This window comes from Momordica charantia (assembly GCF_013281855.1).
Source record: "Momordica charantia cultivar OHB3-1 chromosome 10 unlocalized genomic scaffold, Mcharantia_2.0 BLBB01000010.1, whole genome shotgun sequence".
NCBI lineage: Eukaryota > Viridiplantae > Streptophyta > Magnoliopsida > Cucurbitales > Cucurbitaceae > Momordica > Momordica charantia.
Window position 1 is genome coordinate 3,147,867 of NW_028275158.1, and position 22,237 is coordinate 3,170,103.

Consider the following 22,237-nt stretch of genomic DNA (forward strand, 5'->3'; position numbering starts at 1 on the left):
ATTTAAATACTCATTTTCAGGCCTTTTACTATGCATATACATTATAAAATGATATTCATATTGATTCAATAATTTACATTAGGAATGCGACCAAAGTCCTAATTTGGTTGGGTGGAATACAACATTTAAATTGTTATGAATTTTTTTTTTGTTTTTAGTAAAATCAAAAGTAAAACTACTGGGTTTATGCTTAAAACAAACAATATTATACTATTTTGGAGATATGTCCTAACAATTTCATATAAAATATTCGAGAGTATACTTTTGACATCCATTTCATTAACCTTTCAAATAAATTTTAAAAGTCAATCCGAACATAATACAATCGCATAAGGTACATCTTACCATACGTTTGAGTTCTCATCTTAATGGTTGAATTGAAATATGAGAACGGAAAACAATATAGATAGAGTTGTCAACTCCAATCTCATGAGAAATAAATTTAAAGGATGAAAGTACTCATTAAACTAAAGGCATGAGATTGAAAGATGAGAAATGATAGAAGATTTAAATAAATGGAGACAGCCACAACTTTATCTCTTAGTCTTACCTCACTTCAAAAACTTACTTTGCTTCATTTATTATGTGATGTTCCTTTCACTCAGTTGGGGTAAATTTATGAGTTACTCCAAGGAAACCACTTTCTCAACACCCTCCATGGCCCATCAAGGAAAGTTACAATATCCTCCAAAATGTTCCCTTTTAACCCTTTTCCAAATAGTTAATTAATTTTTGTAAGATTTCATAAGTGAAGCTGTGAATAGTTAATGCCTTGTTCGACCTGTCTTTGGATCATGAAAAATCCTAAGATCAACAATATTTAACGTCATACCTCTTTTACTTTCAAAGAGATTGTCCCATTTGAGTTCGAGACGTAGAAATCGCTCACAAATTCTACCATCTAACTTTGCCTACTCGATATCCTTGAAAAGTATGAACAGGGCATTACTAATTTTCCAATACATCAAAATGAAACCATACACGTCGAGAATTCAAATGGGTCATACACACACAAAAGAAAGGGACAAGTCCATCACAAAAACTTGATCCTACACACATTGGATCCCCCATTACATAACATCAAACATTTACTCTATAGAGACACAAGAGAATTTGAATTCTTTCAGAAAAGAAAAAAACATTAAGTTGGGTCACGCATTGGGAGTGGATGTTTGAGAGGGACCATTTAGGATGCTGTTTTTTTTTTCGAGTCATTTAACATTGTCTGTTTCTGTTTCCCATTGGCAGCAGAAGTTTCCACAATTGCAGCTCCTCTGCTCACCAGATCATTCTGTACCAAATGTTATCTCTTCATTTGCTCTCTCTTTCTCTCTCTAACAACAAAGATAAAGAATTTATTATTTCAATTTTCTTTCTTCTTCTCATCCTCAAATTATTGATGCATTAATTTTATGGATTCAAACTTTCAGGGCTGTGGAGATATTAATTTCCCATGATGATTTTTTTTTTTTTTTTTTTAAGAATGGAGGTGGGAGTTCAAAATGTGTTTTTTTTTTCTCATTGGGTAGTAAATGCAAATGGGAGATGTGTGAGTATTTTATTTCAAAAATTTTGATGTCAAATCTCTTTTTTACAGAGATTTGTTGTTGCCCAATTGAGATGTTTGACTTGCCAGTTAGATTCGTGTGAGTTGGGATAAAATGGTTTGGTATGTGAGTTTATTTAATCTAATTTTACAAGTTAATAAAACACATCTTGGGTATTCTATATGTTAATCTTTATAAATTATAGACTTGTAAAATCGAGCACATGTTGCGTTATATAAATTTAGTTGTTCTATACAATACTAAATTATAAGTTTGGTCTCTAAATTTTCGGGGCGTATCCAATTAGTTTTAATAGGATTTTGTCGTTACTTCCACCCGTTTTAAGGTTAGTTAATTTGGACTTGTTCGTAAAAAAAAAACTCTAAATCCTATTGTAGAATGTTTATGTGACACCACATCAACTTTTGTACTAAACAACCTATGTTAATTAGACTAATCAATATCAAACTTAGGAAACAGAATACTTAAAATTATGTTAGATTTAACATCGATCTAAACACAGTTTAATTAATCACGAGAGAACATAGGTCCAAATCTAAAGTTTAAACAAAAGAGAGTTGATTTTGGGAGTAGTGGGCTTGTGACTCCCCGATTCGAGCCCCGCCTTGCAAGGTGTGTAGCCGAGGTTTTCTCCTCCTATTCGGAGACAAGTCCCGTAACATTGTTACAGTATTGGATAGCCAGATTCAACCGACAAAATCACACGATATCGATTTTGGATTATAAAAAATAAGAAGTTTAAAAAAATTTGAAAGGCTCCCATCCCTATGGGGAGGGAGGGGGAGGCAAGGCAAGAGTTTGCCATGGTTCTTTTTTTGTTATGCACAAAACTTTACAGCTGTTTGCCAAAGAAAACCCTAAACATATTTATGCATAAGAAAATAAAAAGGAGGTTGCAAAGGAGGTTTGGTCCAAAATTGAAACCCATTTGATTTAATAAACAAAAGTCAATGAGTTAATTATGAGCAAAATTTGTGGTAGAGAGAGAGAGAATTCTTCTCTCACACCCCTAAACAAGGCTCAATTGTAATTCTAGAATTATGAGTGTGGGGACAAACATTCAATATTTTGATCTTTTAGTCCTTTGCTTTGGAGCAACCAAGCTGTTTCCCTCTATAGTGCATCATTATTATAGCTATAGCTATGCTACCCATCTACCTTCCATCTCCACCATTCTACCGACCATCGATAAGGTCTATTTGGGATTTATTTTCTTAGATGAGTTGTTATGTTATGTCTCGTTTATGAGATATATGAGGTTTTGTTTGTTTGCATTGTTGACTTTGTTGTTGGTGTTCATATTGCTTTGTTTGATTTGTAATTTGATTTCAGGCTGCTAGATCTATTCTTCTTTTACGTGTAATATACTTAATTTCGTCGAAAAAGAAACAAGGGGAAAGAGAGAGGGCAGATTTGTAATTTGTTAGATTCAACTTCTTTTGGGATTTTTAAATGGTACATTTTTACTTTTTTTGAGATTTTTATGATAGTAGTATTAAGTTGATGTTATTAGTTTAGAGTGCGGATTATGATGAAAACTTATCGTCTTATAAGGAGGGAAATGGTTTCGAACAAGAATGGACTTTTTGTAAAGTAAAAGTATATGTCATTTTCTTATTCAAATTTTCATCGAAAAGTATCATCTTTATCGAATTAAGAGAGTTTCTCTTCCTTTCATGTCGTTATAGTTGAAAATAGACTAGATCCCTTCAAGTATTTTAGACTTATGAGAGGGGGAGGACTTTTCATTTTCTCTTCTTTAAAAAGATAGACAAAGATGGTCATTAAGTAAAGAATCTACCACAATAAAATGAAAAATGTAGAGTTAACTGTGAAAACTTTTGCACCAAATCTCCATTTTACATTTAACTTTTCTAGTAAGATTATTAGCTTGTATTTGAGAGGGTATTTAAAAAAATGTTTTCATCAAATAATATATTTCTACGAGTATAGAGTAAAAAGTGTTTCGATATCAAATCAACATATTTTTTTGTTCAAGCGTATCAAAAGTATTTTTATTCTAGTTAAAAAATTTTAACGCATTCAAACATACTAGTTTAATCACCTTTTACTCCCGATCTTATTTTCTCTTTAACCCATAATCAGAGTTTCTTCAAAAGAAAAAAAAATGATGAGATAAAGTAGAGATGAGATACAAGGGATTCTACCACCCCTCCTTCACTTGGAGCCAAAAAGCATAAGAAATCCCAGAGAGAGAATTACCATGGCTCAGCTCATTCACTCTTTTCTCAGTCAAAAAGTAAATAAATTCAAATTTCACCAAAAAAAACCGTTCAGATTGGATTGAGTGGTTCATTCAAATCACTGTCATATTGGAAAGAAAACACCCCTAAGAAAAAATTGATGCAACTTCAATAAGACTGTTGAGATGAGATCAGACAGGCTCAATTCATTGGAACAAGCACCCATTTTTCAGTGGACAAGACATCCTTGGCTTCTCAGATCACTCCACAGCCAGTTTTAAGACAAACCCATTTGCCTTAAAACATGTGGGTCAGTTCATTTTTCCCTCCATTCACCACTGATGAAGCTAAAGTGGTAAAAACACGGCTTTCTTTCCCTATTCTCATGGTTTCAGCAGCTCAATGAAAATCTCAAGATGATGTTTGGAGATATCTTCCAAATCTCAAGTTGGAAACTTAAAACTTGAAACTATGGACGCCCCACTTATTGAAAAAAATTAAAAGATAATTACAAGTCAACACTGATGAACATAAAATGCTGTGCTTTTATTTAATAATAATATATGAGTTTTGTCCAAAGACAAAAAAGAAAAGTGATCTGATTTGAAAACAAGTAGGATGGGAATGACAGAAGTGTATACAGTTTTAGAGGAGAAGAAGCCAGATTGCATACTTTTGTCTCCTCCAATGCCTTTTTTTCCTCTGGTCACTTCTGGTTTTTGTGAAAATTCTCATCTAATCCCCATCAGTGCTCTTCTTCCTTCTTCCCATTCTGATGCCAAGGGCATTGTTGGCAATTTGATAACAATGGATGAAAAGTTCAGAGTTCCCCCAACTTGCAGCAGCAACAAAAGTGAGAAATGGTGCAGCATTATAAACATAATCATTTCCTAGTACTTTGGAGGGGAAAAAAGTGGGGGGCAACAATTAAGAATTAAGAGGGGCTGCCAACAATGTCCAAAAAGACCCTGTTAAGAGAATGGAATTTCATCTTTGGCTCTTCAGTTTTGCTCTTCTTGAAAGAAGGCTCAGGTGATGAACAAACTGATGCTGCTCTCAATGCCCAAGAATCATTGGAGCTATCTGAGCTGAAACCTGCATCTATCACACCACTTGGGCTATCAGGAGCTTGCTGTTCATGCTTGCGCTTGTGGGGGTTGTTGGAATGATAAAAGCCATTGCCATAGGCCTTTGAATGCTCCACCACAAGATTGTAACAGACTTGCACTTTTTCCTGTTCAAATCCAGCTTCAAAAATTAAGAATCCAAACGATGTGTTTTTAATAAAACAGGCAATGAACTTGAAATGAGGAGGTTTTGTTCTTGAACAAACCTTGCTCATTTTGAGGACGCTCAGAAGCTGATCTTGGTGCTCCAGTGATTTATAGGGTTCAATCTGATCTATCACTTCCATCATTGTGGCAGTTGCCAAGACAGATGGAAGATAGCCAACAAATCTTGAATCTAAAAAAAACCCAAGAGATGTTTCGAGTCAGAACATGAGAATTCAAGAAAAAAGCCCAAAATTTCTGTCTTCTTTTCCCCTTTCACTTCCAGGTGAAGTGTACAAAATTTTTTCTTCTAGATTCTAACCTGAGAGTAGAGAGAGGAGAAGGTGTTCAGAACGCCTGAAAAACTCTAAGTGAAGATTGGTCTTGAATCCAAGCCTCCTCGCAATGTGATCAAGAAATGAATAAGGAGTCACCAAATGCATCCTCCATTGAAGAGTTGAGAGGACCAGAAGCTCCATTCTTTGAATGGTTTTGGCCTCAAACACATATTTCGCATCCTCCACCTGAAAACATTCAATCAAACACATTATCTGCAAGAACTAAGCTCAATCAACTCAAATTCAAAATGATGGGTGTTGCTTTTTTCTCAACATACTTGAAGGTCAAGCAGAAGAGGAACTTGAATCTCCTCCACTTTAGCCGCCAACGAGAGACAAGTAACAGCCACAAGCTGGGTCATCCACGGCTTGTCACTCCTAAAATGGAGGCTCAAAAGGAACCTGTCGAGATAACCCACGGCCAAAATTGCAGTAAGAGTAGAGAATCCATAATGGGAATTAACTTTCAGCATCCACCCCACAGCCGAAGAACGAGCAGCAGAGAGAGAAGGATCCGTGAACAGAGCTTCGAGCTTGAGATGGCTCTGTTTCTGCTGTTCTGTTTCCTTAGACAACAAAGAAAGAAGCTGTTCATCTTCCCAGAAGAGATCTTCCTCAAAAACCCCCAAAGGAAAAAGATGGGTTTCTTCCACCTCTACTTCCTCCTCTTCCTCCTCCCATTTCTCCTCCTCACAGAACAGAGAATCGAGGAGAAACAAATGGGTTTGGCCTTCATCGTCGGATTGTTCATATCGATGCATCGCCATCAATAAATCTTGGATCTCCGGGCTCAACACAGGAAGAAGAAGCTGAAAGGGGCTCCCATTTCCGCCGGAACTGTTCAAAAGAAGATTGAAAGAGCAGAGAGAGAAGAAGGGGCGCGGTGGGTTGTTTAGAGGAATTGTCTTTATGTTTTTATATGCATTGGGGTTTGGAAATCTTTGTGCTTTCGGTGTGTCCCGTTGGCGGGCAGAAACGCAACGGCACACACACCAAGCCGGACCCCATGAAAACAACTCCCTAAACAAAGCTAAATAAATAAATGGCTATGGCTATGGCTATGGCTATTCACTGCAGAGGAAGAGAGAGAGAGAGTTCAAGTTCTAGGGTTTTTACTTTCAAAATTTTTCCCCTCTTTTTCTCTTTTCCTTTTTCTTTATGGATTTCTTCATTGGGTTTTATTATAAAACACCCAATTTTTCTTTTTCAAAGTTTTATTGGTGTGGAGGATTGTATAGTGTAGCCAATCTAGAAATTTAAATTAAAAAGCTTTAGCCCATTTAATGAGTGTTGTACATACCATAAATGGTGTAAATTCGAAATTTTGAAAGAAAAAATTACGGCATCTTAACTAGCGGTATATCTCGATGGAGCCAAATTTAAAATCGATAAATATAAGAATAGTTGCATTGTACTGAAGTTTCACTAATCTCTTTTTCTTTTCGTATAAAATTATTTATATTGAATTGCATTTAAATTCTATTGTAGCCTATAAATTTTCATATCTCTATACTTTCAAATATCTCAAATATTAACTTAATTTATAAATCGTGTTCTAATATTATAGCTTGGATCTAGGGTTATGGTATATTTTAATCATTTTGATTTATATATTTATATTTGTTGGAAAATATAATCTCAATGTTGTAGGGGTATTAAAGTCATGAAATAAATAAAATTTTGAAGAGAAAAAAAAAGTAATATAAAGTAAATTTGCAAAGGGGTCCCTCAGGCAGTGATTGAAAAAACCAAAAAGGACAAAGAAGGTGCAGACAGGACAATGCTTTACTTTGACCCAAAAAAGTTGTTAAACCAAACACAAAACTACAATTAGGGGCGCTGTCTATAATAAATACCCCTCAATTTTTTTTATTCATTAATATTTTTTTAATTAAGATTTAAATACCGAATAATTTCAACTTCGATTTATATATATATATATATATATATATATATATATATATATATATATATACGCGCTCTTTTAACTCTTGTTTCTTTATTTTATGTACTTTTGAAACGTATGTTTTGATCTTTGTAATTTAAAAAAAAAAGAACATTATCATTTTGGTACCTACTTACAAAATTTTAACATAAAATGTAAATACAATAGAAAATCTTGAATACAAATTTATAGATACATTTAAAAAGAAATTGTAAATGACGTGTCACGTTAAAATTATGATAGAAAAAATGAGATAAAAATGAAAATGAATGAAGCATAAAAATTGCCAAAAGTACAGGAACGAAAATAGTATTTAAACCAAAATTTAATTAATATTCACGAGTCGTTGATTTTATTCCTAATAATTTATATCATTAATAGTGTTATTTAAATATTAATACAACAATTTGATTGAAAAAATTATTTTCTCATTTACCTTATTTTATCCGTACTTACTCTATCGTATCAAATCATCATTTATCAATTTTAACAATATATTATGTCAACATTTAAATAAGAATACTAACCATATAAATTTATTAGATCAAAATTGAAAGTTTAAATTACCATCAGTGATTATCTAAAAAGATTAGCTTAAAATATTCTAACGTGTTCCCTGTCAAACCTTCTAATAATTAAAGTTTCCCTGACTAATTTTGATAAAATTTAAAATTGGTTTTCACATCATTTTAAAGCATGGATTAAAAATGTTTCTCTTTTTTTTTTTACTAGGAAGAAAAAAAAACTTAAGATGAATTTTGCAATTTCTGAAATTTACCCAAACATATAAAATAAAATGATAAATGAAGGATTGTATTATATGATTTGAGAGTGGTTATCAGCTTATGATCATCCTCAATGTCAAGTACAATGAGATTGAGTTTGCATTTGTACTTTCTTTACTTCTCTCTCTCTAGATAGTTTTAGTTCAAACTTTTGGCAAAATTACTTATAGGTTAAAATTTTAAATTTTGGGGGAAAATCTAAGAGAATACATTCATTTTGTTTTATACTTCAAACTGTTAATATATATGATGTACGTGGTAGATTAGAATGCTAATATGAAAATCGTAAATGTTCATTTTAGGTAGTTATGAAAATTCAACTAATACTACTGAAACGTTAAAAAAATGGAAAATACATGCAATGCTCATAAATTACTAGCTAGGTGAAAAAAATCATTTTTGTTCATTTTAGTCTCGTCTTTATCCTATTGTATGTCTCATCTCTAATTGATTATTTATGAGTTGTAATTTCCTTTTCTAATAATCTTCATTACTCGTCAAAGTACAATCATGTACTTTTTTTTAGAATACTATATTGCACACTATTAATTTCTCACCAAATTTTTTTATTTGAGAGAGAAATAAGAAAAAAATTAAAAACTAGAAATATCTAATATTTGTGCGTTTATTTACATAATAGTAATGTGACAGTAATGTGATGAATTTTTCAATTGGACACATTTTGATGCATAAAAAATTCAACTTATCCATCACACTTAATTTTTTTTTTCTAATTATTCACATTAGAAATAATGAAAAGCCACATGGATGCAATTGATCATTTTGGTTAGAAAAGTTATGGTTAAGGAGAAACTCACTTTACCATCTTTTTGTAAAATTCTTTTTCCTTTTCCTTTTTGATCTTTTCCCCCCTTTTTTTCCTTTATTATTTTGTTATTATTGAAGAAGATGCAAATATCAATCATGCATTGTTTAGACTGCATTAACTTTACCCTTTTTGGCTTTTAATTTGATTTATCTTTTTTTTCCTACCTAATAACAAAAAATTCGTAAGAACATTAAAGCAAATTATAATGAGAGAAACAAAAGATCTTCTTACTAAATCATATGTCCAAAATTTAATATTGAAATAATTTTAACAATTTAAATACTAAATCAGATAAGCAGCGATTAATGATTTCAAATGTACAATAAAAAACGAGAATGTTATTAAAGACATCCATACAATCATACATATAATGCACGTGACAATAAACTACCACGATTGAATTATATGAATTCATTAAAATTTGGACTCAAACTGTCATCCTAACCACAGAAACAAAATACCTAATTAGTAATTACCTAACAAATGAGGACCCTGTTTTATTGCTCTGTTTGCTATCTCATAATTCCTTTTCCTACAATCTCAGCCTAGTTTTCTCACAATCATTTACAAGAGATTTCTTTTTTGAACAAAAGTAAAAGGCTTCCTCTTTGGCAATGGCATCATCGAAACCTTGACAAAATGAGATGCAAAGCTTTCAAAGCTCCTTCAACCACCTACCTTTTGGTGTTAAAAATGGCGATTGTGTTTGATTTTCCACATTTCACTGGTTGGATGGTGAGTAATGGATAGCCATTGATGGTCTATTAGTTGTCATCCAAACAAAAAAGAGAAAAAAAAAAAAACTTTTGTACCTTTTGAAATCATGGCTCACATGGCCTTGACCACCATAACTAGATGAAAGTGACAAGTTGAGCTTGACTTCTTTTGACTCCCCTAATTTAAACAAACTTCAACCACTCTGTTGAAGAGAGGGAGGAGAAAAGAGATGGGGCAGAAGGGGGGAGCATGTAAGCAATGACTAGCTTGCACTTAACAAATGATTTCAACTGCCAAACGTAAATAAAACAAGATGATGGAATCACACACCTTGCTGTCAATCCTAGCACCAGTACTCAATTGCTGCTCATCATTGTCTTCAAAGAGGGAAAAAAAACTTGATTCCTGCCATCACACCATCTTAGAACTTGCTGTCAAAAGTTACAACCGATCAGCTCTACAAGTTATGAAAATGACATTCTTAGTTTTCATGAGTGTGAGTACTTGGGGCAAATCAGCAGTTTTCAGATGTGTTGTAGGATTAAACTAGTAATTCTATCAACAAGGAATGAATTCTAATGAAGCATTTGAATTGATTGAATTACTTTCAGCTCAACTAGTTTTGATCATCTTCATCATCTCTACTTCCCCTTTTTGCAAACTTATTACTGAGCATTGATCATGGAGTTTAAAGGAAGCAGGGGACAGCTGATAAGTCGCATAAATAATGTGGTCAAACTCAGCAGACAAAACACCCCAGCTAAAAAATGATGTAAACGAACTCACCCACTTTGGTCAGTCATCTAGGGAAAGAAACGCACAGTATGGACCATCAGACATATGATGTAAATCAGTAAGGTGAAAATTAATTTAAGATAAAAGTCCAGTTGTATGACTTTACATCGTTAAAAAGGTGAAAAAAGTGTTCCTTGGTTCCTTAGTGTTTTAATCTATATGCATGCATTAGCATTTGTAAATTGGGATCAAGCAACATGCATTCCACATAAATGAAGGGCAATAAATAACGATATGTAAACCTACTGTGTTTTTTTCTTTTAACTCTTCAAGATAATAAACAACCTACAACGGTCAGGGATACAGGTTCATAAATTCGTTAAATTACAGCTATTTCATATTGTCGAATCATTTAAAGTTCGATTGGAAGGGAAGAGACTGATGCTTTTAACCTATGCTCACGTTCCATTGTGGAGGACCCCTCCCCACCATTTTCTTTTGTACCCCCCGCGGTGGGGAATTGGCATCAGTGCTTCTTAATGAATGGAGATTGTTGTATTTAAAAATTTCTCTACAGTGGTTTTCGATCTCTCCCCTTAAAATGATTAGATATTTGAGTAAACCAAGTGGAAGAAAAATAAAAGAGAACAAACGACCGGATTTCATTTTAATAAAGAATAAATGACTAGATAAATGAAAGATACGGGATATGATCAGTTCCAATTGGTTAAAAAGACTATGAATGGTGAACTGAAGGCTCTAAACAATCATCAACAAATTAATAATAGCTTTCCATGGAACTCCTAAAGGAAAATAGTTGATGAATCAGTTAACTTTGATCCTCCAACCACTTCAGAGATTTAACAAACATAGATGGAGACAGACCCCAGAGTACAAAACCTACCATACAGGGAATGGGAACTCACAGTTCATGGTAGATAGTTCAACAAGACAATGAAAAAAGAAACACAGCAAAGAATTTCCAAGCGTCAGAACTTTCAGCTTTGATGGTAAACAAATATCTCCAAAGGATTGATTTCAAATTTTCAACAACACACAATTTCGTACAGCATCTAAGACAATGAATGAATGAGAAAACAATGGGCACTGGATTAGATTGAAATGTAGCCTAGTTCTTGTCAATTTCTTTTGACCAAGGAAAGAAAAAAAGCAGACTGATCTAAATCTCAAGGTAGGCAAAAATGAAGGTTCAAATACTCGGTCTTGGAATGGGGAGGGGCGGGGGAAGATACTGAAATCTATCAGCTGAACCGTTGCGGACTGTATCCCTAGATATTTCCTTCGCGACCTGCATTACTTCTTTCAACGATGAATCAAATGCAGACCCAGATTTCAACTTCAGCAAGAAACATTTCAAAGGGAAAAAGAAGCAAATGATGTAAAAAGGCTAATCAATAATTCGCGTACACAACATTGCATAAAACAGAGCTAGCGACGGATTTCTAGTCGTCCTACGTTCTGGAATTGAAATTAATCTAATAATCCAAACCAGTCACTAGTCAGAGAGCATTGAAGCTCCAAGAGATGGAAATTACAGTACCTCAACCGACCTTATCGATCGATAGGATCGGGTTCCACCGGACTTAGTTTAGTTCTTTTCAGGCCGGAGCGGAGGGCCACCGTTCGCCGACAGTTCCGGCGGGCGGTGTTACCGTCCTTTCACATGCTTCATTCGCATCGAGGCCCAAGAACGCGGGTGTCGTAAAACCAAAAATAAAAAAATAATAATAATAAAAAAAAAAAAAACTTCAGTAAAAATTGCAAAAACCATCCCTATGTTATAGGTTTATTGCAATTATGCCTTCCAAATTTCAATTTTATCAAAACAACCCAAATCCACAAACTCCATAAACTACTAACAAAAAAGAAAAAAATAACTTCAGTCATTGATACAATTGAACTACAATAATGATTGTAACTAGTCATAGATTTTTACATTAAAACTTAATTAATTAAAGATATTAATTCCACCATTTTTTTCTAATTGGTTCAATACGTTGAAATTAAAATTTTTAAGATTAAAATTGATTAACTGAAAAATATAAAATTTACTAATGTTCGACTAGTTAAAGTACGCAAAAATAATTAGGATTGAACTAAAATGATAAAAATAAAAATAAAATATGAGGTTGAAAATGAGTTTTTTTTTTCCTAATTATTTTTTAAAGGATGATAAACTACACTTTTACACTTTTAATCCTTGCATCTTTACCTTTGTATTTACCTTTGTATTTTTTAGCTTTAAGTTTTTCAAATATTCAATTTCTCTGCCTTACAAAATATTAAAACAAAATAAAAATAAAGTTTCACTGGGTCCTTCTCGTCAAACTTCTACTAACTACAATAAAAGCAAAAAGTCGGTTAGAACATTTTTAAAAATCCTTTTTATTTTTATTATGTTGATGATATAAAAAAAAATAATTTGGCTAAATATATCAAATGTCCTTATCTTTTTAGTTTTTATTTTTTCAATTTAAATCTCAATCTTTTTAAATTTACCATATTTTTAGTGTATTAAAAAATCTCCATTTAATTCATTCCATAAAAAAATATTAAATATTATTATTCTGGAAACTGACATGTCATTTATCCAACGACGCATAAAAAGTAGACTTTGTTGATGTGCGGCCTCATTTTGTTAATAGAGTTGGGTTTCATGAGTAACATTGATATTAACATATTTACTTGTCTAAATATATTTTTTAGTAATCAGAACAACGGTAATTAACATATATCTTCAACAAAAAGTGAGTTCGATTTCCACCTCCACATATTGTACTAAAAATATATTTTTAAATAAAATTCAAAAATTAATTATTTACCTTTTTTTTTAGTATAACATATGAGATTGGGAGATCGAATGCACAACCTGTTGACTTTAGATATATGTCAATTACGAAGTTATACTCACCTTTGCTATTTACCCTTCTAATATCTTTTATATGAATATATTTATATGTATAAGGCAGGGGGAAATTTTTAAGATAGATATTTGGCTAACTGGTTGTCAGCATTGCTTATCCACTGAATAAAAGTGTTTTTCAAGTTTTTCTGACGATTTCGTGTAAGTTTAATTTATGGTTGTTTGTAAAATATTGTAAAAATTAGATAGTTGTTTGTCTCACCCAAACTAGTAAAATTGTCCATACAATAAATAATTTTAAATCAATTTATTGTTTTTATATTTTTTTACACTTGTAGTTGTTTAGCAGAGGATCCTACATTTTCTTACTATTAAATTCAATTGTTGATTGTTTCAAATTATTTTATTTTATTTTTTCATAACCATCCTTTCGAATTTTGAGTCTTTTTTTTTCTTTTTTATTTTTGGTGCAAGTAACAGTTATATAATTTTTTTTAATACAATAAGTAGGATGAGGAATTTAAACTCATAATCCCTCGCAACAATTGAATTGAACTCAGGTTGACAATAGTTACGTGAAGTTGAAAATATAATTACAAATACTTTCGTAATTTGTGAGTGGTTTTGAATTTAAAAATTAATTAAGATTTACACTTAAATTATAATTAACGGAGTTATAGTAGCAAGGATCAACGCAGGTAGGAGAGTCTATATTATGAGATATTTTTTTGTATTTCTCTTTAAATATTGTAAAAATTACCCTTCTCTAAAATATAAAATAAGTTGTAATATAATTCATTCAAATCTACTCCATCGTCCTAAAAAATTTGTGAGTGAAATGATTCAACAAGCCATTAGTTCCATTTTTATTTTCTTCCAAGTGATTGATGCATCTTTTTTTTAACAATAATAATAATAAATAACTAATTTATTTTCCAATATATCAAGAAAATTTTAATTTTTCATATTTCAATTCTCAGTTAATTTTATATATTATTCTTAACTAAAGTTATTTCCTTAATGGTTTCATTACTAGCATAATTTTTTAATTATTTTATGAAAGTCAATAATCGAATTACCATTTGAAGATAAATAAATAAGATGCATCATTGACGGAAAAAAAATTGAATAAAATGATTTAACAATAAGTTCATCAATAATTTAATATTTCTCGAACAAAAATTTTACTATGTCATTGATAATAACTTATTTATTCAGTCCATATATGATAGAATAATCCCACTGGTCGTTAGATTCACATGTACATGAGTTTAGCTTTAAACTTTCATATTTTTACTTTTTAATCTTTAAACGTTCAAATTATTTATTTTTCGTTAATTATGTATAAAAAAAATGCTTTAGTCTTTATTATTAGCTTTTCATTACTCATCAAGTATTAATCTAAATTTATTACAAACTTTAATATTTGACAAACCATACCTAACTTCAAATGTTTATCTATTTATTAATCAAATAAATGAACAAAAGGCATGTCTTTATCATATTTAAATTAAATAATTTACCCAAAAAAAAATGTATTGCAAAAACAACTTTTTTGTCTACAAATATTAAAGATCAAAACAAAATCAATGAAAATTTTGGAGACCAAATTCAAATAACACGAATGTCTGACTATTAAAATGAAATTTAAACGGTCAGATTACAGTGTCATTGATTTTGGAGAATTTGAAAAAAAAATTCCTCTACTTTTCTATTTTTTTCTTCCTCGTAAAAATTTACCGACAAAAATATTGTTAAAATTGGAGAACACAAATTACAAGCTAATATGAAGAGAGTTGGGTAAGAATTTTTTTTTTAAGGCAAATGTTTGAATCTCCACATTTATGTGGATTGAATTAAAACAAAAAAGCAAGGTAAAAAAACCATTATCCAAATATTTTAATTCAACAAACATACCATTATCACTTTGATTAAAAGATTAACTTAACTTTGATCATCAAATAGATAATTTTAAATTGATTGTCAAATGGATAGTTTTAAAATATAAAAGACAAAGCAATAGCGTGGAAATTTTGAGATAATTGTTTGATAGTTGCACATAAAAAACAAGTTTTTGTTTTAAAATATATTTAAAATGTAAAGATCATTATTCATCATAAATTACTAATTTTTAGTACAATTGAAATATTGGATCTATCAACGACATAGAAAATTATAAAAAGAAATCAGACCTTCCGCTTTAATACTATATTAAAAATTAATAAACCATAACTTAATCCAAAAATTTAAGTTAATGAGGTGCGTAAATGTAATTTATATGGAGGATATCTAACATTTGAAAATTAAAAAATCTCTCTTAAAATTGTAAATTATGGTTGGTTTGGATTTTTCTTTTCTCCACCTAACACAATAATTGTAACAGCCAATGGGTAGCCTTTTTTAATATTAATCTCCGTTTTAATAGATTAGTTTATATTTAAGTTAGCTAGCGTAAACTAGGATTTTTTTTTAAATATTGTTCCAAATGAAACTTATTTTAAAAATATAGTTGTTTAATTAAAAATATCAAAAATATTGTAGGTTTTGAAACTTATTTTAAAAATATTGTACTTTTAAAAAATAGAAGGTTGGTCGTCTCTCGAGAGACGACCATTTAGACGTGGCGCCACGTAAATTTTTTTAAAAATTTGAACGTGGTCGTCTCTTCAAGAGACAAGAGACGACCATGTGGGATGGTCGGTCGGTTAATTTTTGGAAAAAAAAATAAAAGTTATTATATTATATATTATTAAATAATTTTAACGTTAAAAACTGGTTAGTGGTGTACTACTACCCTATTATTTCTTCCATCCCAAGTTCGAATCTTGGTAACACACTTTTTTATTTTATAACCATTAATCATTTCTCTCTTTATATATATATATATATATATATATATATATATATATATATATTATTATTATTTATTTGTCTCTTTTTTACCTAATATTACCATTTCCATCCAAACTTCTTTTTTTCTATTCTATATATTATTATTCATTTAATAATAATAAAGTTATTATTATTTATATTATTGTATGTTCTTTTATTTTATATATTATTATTTATACTATTATTTATATTAAATAAAAAAGAGAAAATAGATGATTAATGGTTATAAAAGTAAAAGTTGCATGACCAAAGATTTGAACTTGGGATGATAGATGAGAGTGTTATCAGGGTAGCAATACACATACTTCAACACTAAGCAGTTTTTTGATTTAAACTACTAAATAATATATAATATAACAAATATTATTTTTTTTTCCAAAAATGAACCAACCGGATGGTCGTCTCTTTCTCCCACATGGCTGTCTCTGAAGAGACGACCAAGAGACGACCACCTCCTAAATTTAAAACAAATTTACGTGGCGTCCAACGTGGCGCCACGTTGCATGGTCGTCTCTAAGAGACGACCACCCTTCACATTTTTAAAACTACTATATTTTTAAAAAAAAGTTTCAAAATATACCATATTTTAAATACTTTTAATTAAAATACAATATTTTTAAAATAACTTTTATTATTAACATTATTGATAAAAAAAAACACCTCAGTAAACTATATATAGAGTAAATAATTATAATATTTGAATCAAAACTTTATATTAACTAAAATTTGCTCCTTAAATGGTAAGGAGAAAGCAAATAATGATAATAATAACAAAAATCAGGGGAAATGGGGGAAGAAAAAAAAGTCAAACCCAGGAATGATTTTTCTAACAATAATACTTAAAGTTAAGCCTGAAAAATGGTTACAGCTAATTTCTTCATTTTTTTCTTCTTCTCATTGAAAAAGTTCATTACAACTAATCTTGTAAACTGTTGAATGTGCATGGATCCAAAATATATGCCAAAAAAATAAAACAAAAATCATCTAACTTATCATGATACAATTATTTAGAACAGAGTAATACAACAAGGATGTGACTAGAACATGTTTAAAAATGCTATAATTTTAATAGCTAATAAGTAATTAAATATAGACTTGGCTTGTTTTCTTTAAAATATTATTCCAACATATGTCAATTTTTGGCTCTTTATAACTAATGGTATAAAAAAGGTATACAAATTACATTGAAAAGTTCAATGATTTTAATATATATATTAGGTCGGTTTCAATTTATCTTACTTGCATGGCTATCGATATATCACACTTTGACGAAGTAGTACCTTTACTATATTCATGAGATTGCGATTGGAGAAAGAGTCGTTTGATCCTTTTGTGTAGCAGTTTTTTTTCTTTTTTTTTTGCTTCATATGTCTACCTAATACCTACCGAGTGATTCATTTGTTGTTTTGTTTTAATTAATAATATATTTATTTATTTGCTAGAGTTAAAACAAACTTGGTTAGGAGAAACATTCTTCCCTATATTTTGGTCGTAAAAAAAAGATAAATTTAAAAAAAAACACCAATCCCCATCACAAAGTCCACTTTAGATACAAAATAATAACAATGGCTATAATTATCTAAAAATAGAAGGGGCCACAGCCAATAGGCATCCTTAAAATTTGACGAGTTAGGAATAAAAACGACAAGTCGTTCCAAGTGGCCATGGTTTTGCGACTTAGGAATTAGGATAATGCCAAACACGTGAAATCGTTTGTCTCATAGCATCAAATAATTATATTCCGATTTTTTACAAAATGGAATATTTTGGAATAACCTTGAAAAAAAAATAATTTAAAGATGATTGATGATGTTTAATCCAATAATAACAACAACTAAATAGGTAATTTTACCTTTTAAACTATTTTGGTTACTTATGTTTTTATTTATTACAAACAAATGTAGCAGTTAAGTTTTTTAAAGCAAAATTTGTAAACTTATGGAAAATGTTAAAAAAAAGTTGAAGGAATTTCTTGAGTTCATGGAGATCAACAAATTTCTCTATTTATTAACACTTTTCCCCTCATTTTCTTATCGCCATAATCGAACTCTTAGTTATGGAATCTGCTTTCTCAATCTTTACTCTGCTCTCTCTCCTCCTCCTCTCATCTCTGTCTCCGGCGGAGGGCCGGCCAAATTCCCGGGAGGCGTTGGAGATAATCATCGGCGGCGGCAGCCATAATCCCGTCCCATCTCCGGACAATCAGGACTGTCCACCGCCGCCGCGGCCGGCGTTCGAGAATGCGCGACTGGAGAAGGCGTACCACGTGATACAGAGGCTGAAGAGCAGAATCAAGGGCGGGCGATTGGACGTGGTGAAAACCTGGGTGGGGGCCGACGTTTGCCGGTACAAGGGGTTCCGATGCGACCTTCTTCCGGTCATCAAGGAGAGGACAATCTCTGCAGTTTCCTTCAATGGCTTCAAATTTCAAGGTCCGGAGCTGTTTCTCGAAGGATTCATGGACGAATTGGATGACATTGCCGTGTTTCACGCTAATTCTAATTTCTTCCGCGGCCCAATCCCTAAGAAAATCGACGAGCAGAGATTCTTCTTCGAGATGGATCTAAGTAACAACAAGCTCCCAGGTAAATGTTTAAATTAAAATTCGGATTGAATCGAGTTCGTCTATCGATCGGAGAATTGAATCGGTTCGTTCTCAGGCGAGTTTCCGGCGGAGGTACTCGGGGCGAAGGAGCTCACATTCCTGGACCTCCGATACAACAATTTCTGCGGTCCGATTCCGGATCAGCTATTCAGTTTAGACATAATCAGCGCCATCTACGTAAACAACAACGACTTCAGCGCCAATCTTCCGGCGAATCTGGGGAAGACGCCGGCGAGATACATCACCTTCGCGAACAACCGGTTCAGCGGTCCGATTCCGCGGAGCATCGGAGAAGCGAAGAAGACGTTGGAGGAAATCGTGTTCTTCAACAATGAATTGGAAGGTTGTTTGCCGTACGAGACCGGTTACTTGGAAAACGCCGTGCTGTTCGACGCCGGAAAGAATCGGCTCACCGGTCCGATTCCGGCGTCGTTCGGTTGCCTGGCCAAAGCCGAGCTTCTGTACCTCGCCGACAACGAGTTGTACGGCACCGTGCCGGAAGAAGTCTGCAAATTGCCCAAACTTGGCAATTTCACCTTGAGAAACAACTTCTTCACTGAGGTACGGCACCTTGCCACATTCATTAGATTTTTTTATCGTACATCATATAAACCTTTAATCAAATGATACCGACAATAATAAAAATAGACTAAATTATATATTTCATTTCGTTCTACACCTTTAAAACATTTTTTTAATTAGTTTTTGTTGCTAACACTAGTTAATTGAACGTAAACATCATATTCTCTCTTAAAAATTTAAAAGAAACGACATAATTTAAATTAAAATTGAAGGAGCATTCATAATCTCTAAAATATAAATATCCAAGACATGTATTTTTAGTATAATAGTTTATAGGGTAAGAATTCAGAGCTATAACTTTTAATACTATCAATTTTAATAACATAAATTCAACTGGTCAAGGCATACATCTCTAATTAAAAGTCGTGAGTTCAAATTACGATCTTCCCAATATTATATTAAAAAAAATAATACTAATACATTAATGTATTGAACCGCGTTGAGCTTTATTTTTGGAATAAAAATTAAAACATAAAGAGAGAAAATGTAATTGAATGGATATTAATTTTGCAGGTGGGACCAATATGCTCGAAGCTGATAAGGAAGAAAGTTCTAGACGTTTCGAACAACTGCATTTCGGGCCTTCCCAAACAGAGATCCAAAGCCGAATGCGAAGAGTTTTTGTACAGGCCCAAATACTGCGGAGACGACAAGTCGTTCAAGTATCTTCCTTGCAAAAACAATTACTATCTGCACCCCCACGTGTCCAAACCCACCGCTGGAAACGTAAACGACGTGTCGCCTAAGAAAACTTATGCTGCTCTCAGCCCAGAAGCCCCATGATTCTCATTTCTTAAAGTTTAATTAATAATTTCATTATTGAACTTTGTATTATATAAAGTCATCAATAATTTAAAACCAAATGTAGTTTATTATATGCCAATTTGATGCTCGATGGACCGACAGGGGGTTTTTTTTTTGAATGCTATTATTTTTATAAGAGCATTATTTGGTTGGTGTTTTTTTTTTCCGTTTTTTTGTGATTTTATTGTATGGTTAGTTGACTTAAAATATTTGACGTGTTATACCCGTGAAACAATAGTCTATGTCTACCCGAAATTTCTAATTATTTGGTTAAATAAATGCACCAACTTTTAGTTTTTAAAGTTTAGATGGAAGGTCTATTTGGACCCTGAAATTTCGAAGTGGATATTTTTTATCCATGAAGTTTTTTAGAAATAGTTTTAAATGATCATTTGCTACTCTTGGTTGAATAATATTAAAACGAGTCAATAAGTTCATTCGCAGCAAGTATAGCAGCTAGAAAGACAAATATTTAATGATGACTAGCCTTAACCGGTGCGGGAGAGTCTCATGGTTTGTTCATTAGTAAGTTGTCGAAAGGTATTCCGTAACCCTTTCATTTTCTTTAATTGAATTAGTACTGGATATGTCTATTTCTTTTTCGAAGTTTTATGAAAACAGGACCTACTTGATAACGTTTCTGTTTCCTGTATCTGTTTCTTCATTTTTAATAAAGAAAAATGAAGTGTGTGACTCCAACATCTATAAATTCAAGTATGATAATAAAACAACCTTTTTATTTATGTTTTGGAACAAATTAAAAATTAAAATAAAAAATGAGAAACTTATTTGAGTTGTTTCCAAAATTTCTATACTATCGTGTGAGAATATTTCTAAGAAACGAGAACCTTTCCACTCTATTAGTTTCATATTTGCTCGAAGGAAAGGGGGAGAGAGGGTGCTATCAAATGTAGGGTTTTACAAACGAATTTTAAAATAAAACTTTTAAGAGTAGATTGTTTTGTCCGTTTGTTCCATTATTATTTCATGGAGAAAGGTAGAGGAAGAGAAGAAGACCCTTAATTTCAAAGCAGAATTGAGATGGGAGAAGAAGACCCTCCCTCCCTCGTGGCCGCCGAAGGTCACCAAAGATTGACCGTAACGGTGGTCGGTGGTGAGCTTCGGAGTAAAGGAAGAAGAAGGGGAAAGGAATGACATAATCTAGAAAGGAAAGTACTCGACTCTTTAACCGTGATGACCAAAATTTTTCCTCATCACAGTTGAATGTTTTCTCAATGTCGTCCTCCGTCGCCGCCTGCTTTGTTTGGTTGCGTTCTGCTCTGCAAGATGAGGAAGGAGAGATTCATTCCAGAGCTTAATTTGAAGATTTTTGACAATGAGATGGCGTCAGAGAATGACTTGAGAGAGTCGTGGAAAGTGAGGGGGAAATTGGGTTTTTAACCCCATTATATAATTCATCGATTTTTTACCCCTTTTTAAAAAAGTCTATTCTAATTTACCCCTTTCTCCTTTTTGTCTTTGTAAAATTACCAAAATATCGTTGTTTATTTTAAGTAAATTATCCACCAATCTTTTCTCTCAACTCTTAGTATTTTTTTTTTTTAAATTTTGAATCTAATATAGATTAATTTATTACTTAACAAACGAATCCACACAAAAAAAATCTGTACATTAACTTATCCAATAATTAAATTAGGGTGAAAAAAAGATTTCCATGACTTGAGAGAGTCGTGGAAAGTAAGGGGACATTTTCCTCTTTATAAAATATGTTACCTGAAAGGGATAAAATATATTACTTTTTAATAGTAGGAACCAAACGGTAATTAATTTTAAATTATATAATTATTATTTTTAAAAAATTTAAGAACTAAATTATTATTCTGAAAAGTAAATTAAAGAGAAAATAAACCAATCGAGTGGGTATGGGACTATCTCCTTTTATCATTGTTTTTATTTATAGAGACATTATAATTGCAAAACTTAATCATTAAATAGACTCGATTTAAATCTAGATTAAAACTTAAAAAGTTTGTAATATAAATTAGTGCCTAAATTTGCTGGTGGTTAGGAGATGTTTGAAGCATCACAACTTTAGATGTGCAGTAGAAGGAGAGTGA

At 31.8% G+C, this 22,237-nt stretch overlaps 2 protein-coding genes and 1 long non-coding RNA gene across 4 annotated transcripts; 1 reads left to right on the top strand and 2 right to left on the bottom strand.

Annotated features, from left to right (window-relative positions):
• Positions 1-4,297: 4,297 nt before the first annotated feature.
• LOC111017755 (cyclin-D3-3) lies at positions 4,298-6,409 on the bottom strand. The gene is made up of 4 exons (XM_022293621.2): positions 5,660-6,409; positions 5,366-5,567; positions 5,106-5,236; positions 4,298-5,006 (listed from the first exon to the last, which is right to left on the bottom strand). Exons 1-4 carry the CDS (start codon positions 6,146-6,148, stop codon positions 4,707-4,709), a joined length of 1,122 nt encoding a protein of 373 aa, XP_022149313.1. The 5' UTR covers positions 6,149-6,409; the 3' UTR covers positions 4,298-4,706.
• A 2,823-nt stretch (positions 6,410-9,232) lies between these two features.
• LOC111017645 (uncharacterized) lies at positions 9,233-12,124 on the bottom strand. Of its 2 annotated transcripts, XR_002602306.2 has the most exons (4): positions 11,954-12,124; positions 9,988-10,088; positions 9,753-9,859; positions 9,233-9,664 (listed from the first exon to the last, which is right to left on the bottom strand). It is a non-coding gene; the product is annotated as an uncharacterized LOC111017645 (long non-coding RNA). The 2 variants fall into 2 exon arrangements; XR_002602304.2 differs by having other exon boundaries at positions 9,233-9,859; positions 11,954-12,122.
• Positions 12,125-18,159: 6,035 nt separating this feature from the next.
• On the top strand, positions 18,160-20,319 carry LOC111017644 (uncharacterized protein At4g06744). The gene is made up of 3 exons (XM_088118070.1): positions 18,160-18,753; positions 18,829-19,334; positions 19,869-20,319. The coding sequence occupies exons 1-3, from the start codon at positions 18,225-18,227 to the stop codon at positions 20,136-20,138; spliced, it is 1,305 nt and encodes a 434-aa protein (XP_087974196.1). The 5' UTR covers positions 18,160-18,224; the 3' UTR covers positions 20,139-20,319.
• Positions 20,320-22,237: the final 1,918 nt, after the last annotated feature.